Source organism: Triticum urartu, chromosome 2, assembly GCF_003073215.2.
Source record: "Triticum urartu cultivar G1812 chromosome 2, Tu2.1, whole genome shotgun sequence".
Classification (NCBI taxonomy): Eukaryota; Viridiplantae; Streptophyta; class Magnoliopsida; order Poales; family Poaceae; genus Triticum; species Triticum urartu.
In genome coordinates this window covers 79,270,976-79,278,655 of record NC_053023.1, presented here as the reverse complement: position 1 = coordinate 79,278,655, position 7,680 = coordinate 79,270,976, and the positions used below count along the sequence as shown (strand labels likewise).

At 52.2% G+C, this 7,680-nt stretch overlaps 1 protein-coding gene across 1 annotated transcript; it reads right to left on the bottom strand.

The window, feature by feature from the left end:
- Window positions 1–1,186: 1,186 nt before the first annotated feature.
- LOC125535954 (xylan glycosyltransferase MUCI21-like) lies at window positions 1,187–2,996 on the bottom strand. The gene has a single exon (XM_048699033.1). The coding sequence runs from the start codon at window positions 2,869–2,871 to the stop codon at window positions 1,372–1,374; it is 1,500 nt and encodes a 499-aa protein (XP_048554990.1). The 5' UTR covers window positions 2,872–2,996; the 3' UTR covers window positions 1,187–1,371.
- Between the last annotated feature and the right edge of the window lie 4,684 nt (window positions 2,997–7,680).

Genomic DNA, 7,680 nt, shown 5'->3' with positions numbered 1-7,680 from the left:
GGTTGACACGGCCGCCTATGCATGTTAGCAGCTATCTTAGCCTAGGCACCCCGCGGTTTCCTCCTAGATGTCGTTTCGTAGCCTAGTCCGCTAATACACGCAAAATGATTTGAGCTGTCCTTCCGCTGGTGCTGTTCCTACAACCGCCGCGGAAAAAGGTTGCATCTCACGCACCTGAGGTTTTTACTGACACGCAACCACAAAAATGAAGGACCAAATGTGTCATGTGTGTGTGTGTGTTGTGGAAGGAACCATCCATCTGCCTTGCTTCTTCGAATCCAAGACAAAGCCAGTAAGTAACTAGTACTGTTTTTACTCACTGCCGTGCAACCAAAGCAACGATCTGCCTGCTTTTGGTTTCGTTAATGAAATCGGAGGGAAACCTCTTTTATTCAAAAAAAAAAAAACCAAAGCAACGATCAAGCGTGTGCATCGGTTCTAGACTTACCCAGAGCGCCAAGCAAGACACTCCCAGTACGAACGGATCTCTTGTTTTTTAAGTGCTTCTAGGCAAGGCAGTGACTGGCCTGCGCAAGCAAGTAAAATAGCTTCCCACTCAAACAATTGACCCATGACTCTGCTCTCCACAACAACAACTAGCCGTTCCATCCTTCACCTCAGTGGCAGCAGTAGAAAAAGAAGCCGGAGTAGGAATACACACGCACCTCTGGATGCAGCCGCAGTCGCCATCCCCGAGCACTGCTGGTGGTGATAATAACTTTATCGGCCCACTAATTATCAGCGCTTTATTGACGCCTAACGAAAGCCGACCAGTATGTTCCAACCAACCCATCCAAACACAACCACACCACATCCATGGACGATCGATGGTCGATTGATCGGCATATTGGATTGGATTGGATTGGATTGGAATCCGGGGTAGGAAGCACGGAACCCTGCCCTCTGCATGCGTTTCAGATGGATCCTCCTGCTGTGTGCTGTGTGTGCGCAACAGCAGAGGCGGTTCACAGTTCGTGCCCTGCAAGCACCACCAACCGGCCGGTGCTCTGCCTCTGCCGCTCTGCCACCAGCACGCAGGAATCTTGTTCCGGATCACTGTCTGTCAGGACGCTAAATTGTAACTGAATCCCTCTTTATTGGGTATGTATGTATGTATGTATGTATTCACATCAAGCCGGCATCGATCGATCACGGGCACATGACCAACACATGAGTAACAATCTAATGAAGCGTCAAAACGGAGAGTAACAATCTAAATGAAATGAATGGTCAGGTATGGAGTTAGCCGCTGTAACTGTAACTGACAAGAACAGAGAGGAGAGGAGAAAGGTGTCTGTAAATTTTGATCTATGGTGTACTGCTATACGGGATGTTTGTTTGCTAACGGAGATGATTATATCGGCCGATCGATCATATGGCAAGAGGTTTGGTTTTCGGCCGGCCCTTCCGCTTGCCGGCGACGAGGTACCGGTGGGCGGCGACCAGCTCCTCCCGGAACCGCGCCAGGTCGAGCCGCACGTTCTGCCGGTCCAGGTACACCTTCTTGGTCACGTCCCAGCCGCGCTGCGCCACGCCGGCGGGGTCCGTCAGCACGGGGTGGCCGGCCGGGTACTCGCGGGCGAGCGAGCTCTCCTCCGGCAGGATCTTGTACCCGACGTACCGCAGGCCGAGCCGCGCCGCCGGCTCGCCGTAGTACTCGTTCGCCGCCCAGTCCGTGCCCAGCGGCACCACCTGGATGAACACCTTGCCGGGGCGCATGAAGAGGAAGTGCGTCATGGCGGCGCCGTGCACGCCCACCATCGCGTCGCTCGCGTTCAGGTCCCGGTATATCTTGCACATCTCCGTGCTCCGCTCCGGCCGGACCACGCGCACGTCGAACCCCACGTCCGCCGCCACCGCCTTCAGCTCCTCCTCGTTCTCGATCACGCGGGACCCCGTCCTCGACACGATCACCAGCTTCGGCCGCTCCGCCGGAGCCGCCGGGTGCTTGTTCGGGAGGGCGAGCTTCGTGGCGGCGGCGCCGCTGGCGCGGCGTTGCTTGCGGGCGGCCTTGCGCTCCATGCGCTCCAGGTAGTTGATGCGGGGGCGGTAGGCGTCGTCGAGGAGGCGCCGGAAGTCGCGGATGCTCCGGCCCTCGGGGGGCCTGGCCGGGTCAACGGGGAGCTCACCGTGGATGCGGAGGCCGGCGATCACCTCGGGGAAGCAGTGCACGCGGCGGTCGGCGGTGAAGTCGATGGGCGGGAACGCCGAGAGGCGGGACACGACGTCGCCGTACTTGGTCATCCACCAGTCGTGGTACTCGAGGATGACCAACACCACGCGGCGCTGGAGGTGGCCCGCCGTCACGAACATCGGGAGGAGGCCGTCGTTGAACTCGTGGTACACGTTGCCCGTGAACCCGCCCGTGGAGAGCAGCACGGCCGGCATGTCGTGCCGCACGTCGCAGCGCGCCGCCTCGCCGGGGGGCACGCGCCGGAACCGCACCTCGTCGATGGTCTTCATCACGTGCGCCTCCCACTTGCGCGTGTACGGCCGTATCCTCTCCTCCTCCGCCGGTCGCCCAGCGGAGGACACGAGCTGGAACGACGCGCTCGCCGAGTGCATGCGCAGGGCGCCGCCCGCCGCGCCGCCGGTGCGCGCGAAGGAGAAGAAGGCGCCCGGGGCCGCGAGGAGCGTGGCGAGGCCGAAAAGGCAGATGAGGAGCAAGCCGAAGAAGCCGCTCAGGCTGAGCGCCCTGGACTTGGCCGGCTTGCCGTTCTTGCCGGCGCCACCTCCGGTGCCGTAGTCATGGTAGTAGTACATGATCCGGCGGCCGCCGCCCTTGGGCGGCGAGGCCTTGCATGACAGCTCCTCCTGGTCAGGCTCCCCCTTGTCGAACTGCACGACGTAGATTCTGTGCTGTTGCACCATGTTCTTGCGGCTCTAGAGAGGGAAGAGAAGAGAGAGAGAGAGAGAGTTGTGAGAGAGGAGAGAGAAGGTTCTCGGGGTTTTGGATTGTGACGAAGCGAGAGGAGAGAGCCCGGGAGCTATAAATGGCACTGCAGAAGAGAGTAGAAAATTAGCGGCGGTTAGAGGTTGAGGAGCCATGCTATGGCAACCCGACCACAGCACCCATGGAACATCCCTGAAGAAAATTGTGGGTCCTTTGATTGTAACGGAGCATCAATGGCGGGATATCGGCGCAAAGCTTTTGTCGGAGTAACTGTGATTCATTAGTCAAATGTCAAAATCATAAATGAACACTTATCTTTTCACGTTCTTTTCTCTCAAAATTAAAGCCAGCCATATATTCAGACACAACGCTTCTATCGTACGCCATTACTATTCGACACGGGGACAACTCAGAAAAGGCGAGTCTTCTCGCTTTTCCCGCGTCACGTTGCTTGATTTGTAGCCGCTCCATGCATGATACATCTAGAGTGACAGAGAATAGTCGTTTAGATAAAGCGGTTAGGTCTATCTCTTGTGATGGTGTATCGTGCACGATTTGAAACAACTCACAAATGCAAAGACAACATGGCGACGATGGTTGTTTGTATGGTAGATCCATAACTTGTTGCGCTAAAGGGCTGCATTAGATCAGTATCTGTTGTATAATGTGCTCGGTTGGAGACAATTCACAAATGTAAGACTTCAGTGTGACGCTAGTTGGTTTGATGATAGATACATCATACATATCTTGTTGCGCCTAAAGTCACGTTAGATGATAGATCCATATCTTGTTGCACCCTCAAACTAAACACCTACAGAGAAGGCAGAAGTATACATAGACAATTTATTTGAAGCCCTTTATATCTCGGATGCTTTACTTTTATGAGACCGATGGCCTTTCAAAAAATAGATACATGACTTATATATGGTGCTAGTTGACCAGGCATCTTTATTCAATACCGATATAACTCAGGAAACGAGGGTCATCTCACTTTTCTTGCGTAGATTGCTCGATTTGAAGCAACTCCACGCATGCCACATCTAGAGTGACAATAGTTGGCCAAATAAAGTGGTTAACTCTATCTCATGTGATGGCTTATTGTGCTCGGTTTGAAACTAACTCACAAATGCAAGACATCAAAGTGACGCTATTTGGTTGGATGGTACTCCCTTCATCTCAAAATAAGTGTCTCAACAAAGACACAACTGAGACACTTATTTCAGGACAAAAAGAGTAGATACATAACTTGTTGCACCAAGTGTTGCATTAGATCCGCATCCGTCGTGTAAATGCATATATCTCTGGCTATTCTTTAGAAAAATTAAGAACAATCAAATCTGCATTGTATGTCCTTCTAGCACGCACCTATCCTCAAAACAAAGAAGTCAAAAGTACACATAAACAATTTATGTAAAGCCCTTAAATCTCGGATGCTTTTCATTCCTGCGACTTTACCTCTTGTGAAAGAACCCGTGAAATACCAGATGTTTTAACGATGACACTTTACCTCTTGTGTCCGACGGTGGCTTGTGTATTGAACAAAACACCGTGGTCTACAAAATATAATCTTACGCCGAAGACATTCTACCCCGTCGTGATATGATGGTATTTCTTTTGCGTTGCACTTGTGTGTGTGTGTGGACCTAGCGTTTTCCATGTGAGATTGGGGGTTGTTTTGAGTTGGCAGTGTGCCAGGCTGGAGGGTGGTTTGAGCAAAGCATCGGGGCTAGCTAGGGTCCATGTGGAACTATTATTTCCGAGGGGGTTCCAATCCAAGCCCATCTCAGTTCGATTTGACCAAGCAACCCACCACCCGCCTGCATGTTCTCTCCGGCTTCTCAAAAGCAGCACCGCGTACGTCGGAGAAACCTTGGGATCCTTGCAAAAACAAGGGAAAATACACAGGCAGGAGGAGGAGGAGGAGGATGCACTGGCTGCGTAATTTCACCAGATTGTAGTTCAAGTTGTGCTTGTACGGTAGTTGATGTAATTATTATTAAGATGGCGGATCCTAAGTAACATCATCGCATTTTGGCACCGGTGTGTGTGATGAACACAACGGTACTTGCACAATGTGCATGTGATGCTTTAAGAAAGGGCTTTGTACCATTGTGGATGAACTTGGCAGCGGAAGGAGCTGGCAGATCAGTTGAACGGTTAAGTTCGGCTGGTGTCTAACTCTGCAAGTACCAATTCAGACGGCTAATCACGACGAAGTACTAGTAGTAGTACTACTAACTATGCATGCATCGTAGTTGGTACTCCGTCCGTCCTCTGCAAGTACCAACTCAGATGCATGCCCTTCAAAAAAAAAAAACTCAGATGCATGGCTAATCACACTCAAAAGACCCCCGCAAAATGAAAATAAAAATCACACTCAAAAGGCGTATTTTTATTGGTCTGACCAATGGTTAACAATCCAATAATGCATGATTTTACGTGTCGCAAAATTAATACTCTCTCTTTATCATAATATGAGACCCTTTTTGACACTTCACTAGCAGTATAAAAAATGTCTTATATTCTGGTACAGAAGGAGTACTGTTGAAGTCCTACATAAAAGCATTCAAAATAATATAAAATAAACAATACAAGAATCAAACTAGGGCAGTCAACTAGGCTTTACATTTTTTTTTCTGGCAAACGGAATATATGCTCAATCTGTTCAGAAATGTCAAACCTTTGTTCCGTTTGCGATGGACGGGGGAGCCAGCGAAAGAAAGAAAGAAAAAAGATAAACTAAGATCAACCATTCTTCTGTTGATTTGTTGTGCTGAGTATTTGACCAGTTTTGAGTGTACTGTAATGTGAACTTCAAAGGAAGCAATGACGTACACCTTTCCATGAGCTAACTTTGTGATGCATGCTAATGATGATGATAATGATAATGTATCCCATGAAACTGACAAACGAAGCTGTGATCCGTGCCACTTTTTGTTGGATCCAACTAATTAACTATGCTCCGTCCGAATCTCGTGACCTCTCCTTTGCAGAATAATGTTCATTGTTTTACCAGTATATTAATACATGGTGGTAAAAGAAAGAAAACCGCCACGTTAGTCGCATCCACAAAGTTGGTTGGTTTATATACGACGGCCATGTCTGTCGTTTTAAAATGGTGGAAATTATCACAAATTTATCTCACAATCATCATAGCTAACATAGAAAAGTCAGTGAGTCACTTCTGACATTTCTCTTTTCTTGTTGATCATATACTCAACTCTTTAAACAACTATCGCCGATTCTACCCTCCCGACGTTCCACTTTCCCCTCCAAGTCGACTGAACATGGATCACTGGCTCATTGTTCGTTCGTCCTTGCTTGCAACTCCTCCATCCAATCCCCTGTCCCCACCCCACCCCAACTTGCATGTAACTCTAACCATCGTCGTCACCGGTCATCTCACAGTTGTCACTGACTTTGCGAGGTTGAAGAAGCTGATATGACTGCGACGAAAAACTGAGGTCACTAAGAATACGTTGCAAAATAGTAAAATAAACTACAACTGGGATGACACTAAATTAGTTTTTCCTTGCATATCCATTGTCATTATCACAAAGAACTGCCATCTCATTACAATAGAACTTAAATTGAAGGGTCAGAGGTCTCTCCCTCATGACCGCGACCGCGTCGTCCCCGCGGGCGGCCGGCCGCGCCCAACCTCCTCTTCCGTGCGCCTCCCCCTCCCCCTTCCTCCCTGCCGCCGGCGCCGGCGCCTGCTGCGGTCCTGGCCCGGGCGACGCTGGTGGCGGCGGCCCCCTGGCCTTTTCCCTCTCGGGTGTCCTCCGGCGCAGGACGGGGCGATTCCGGGCGACGGCGGTCCTGCGCGGCGGCGGGGGTTCCTGGCGCGAGCGAGGGCGGGCTACTGGGTGGCGGCGTCGCCGTTGGCGGCGGGGCGACGCGGCGACGCGGTCTGGCATCGCCCGCTCGGCCCAGATCTGGACCCTTCGGGCCCCATATGGGCCTGGGTGGGCCGGGTGGCAGGGTGGGGGGGTCTGCTCTCGTGGCTCTGGGAGGTGGGGGAGAGGCGATGAGCGGCAGGGTGTTAGCGGCGCCATTACCGGCTTGCTGCAGCGTGGCCGACAGGGCTTAGCGGGCCCGTTTCGAGGCCTGGCCGGGCCAGGGGTGGCCTTGAAGGGGAACGTAGCAGAAAACAAAAATTTCCTACTCGTTTCACCAAGATCCATCTAGGAGTTCATCTAGCAACGAGTGATTAGATGCATCTACATACCTTTGTAGATCGCGAGCGGAAGCGTTCGAAGAACGGGGTTGATGTAGTCGAACACGACGTGATTCAAATCACCGGAGATCCTAGCACCGAACGGACGGTACCTCCGCGTTCAACACACGTACGGAGCGGATGACGTCTCCTCCTTTCTTGATCCAGCAAGGGGGGAGGAGAGGTTGATGAAGATCCAGCAGCACGACGGCGTGGTGGTGGATGCAGGGCGTCACATAGCAGGGCTTCGCCGTGTACTACGAGGGAGAGATGTAACAGGGGAGAGGGAAGCACCAAAGGCTGAGGTATGAAGTCCTCCCTCTCCTCAACTATATATAGGAGGGCCAAGGGGGGGGGGGTGCGCCAGCCTAGGAGATCCAATCTCCTAGGTGCGGCAGCCAAGGGGAGGTTTCCCTCCCCCCCAAGGCACCTAGAGGTGCCTTCCACCATTGGGACTCTTCCCTTAAGTGGAACCCTAGGCGCATGGGCTTTTGGGGCTGGTGCCCTTGGCCCATCTAGGCCAAGGCGCACCCCCTACAGCCCATGTGGCCCCCCGGGACAGGTGGCC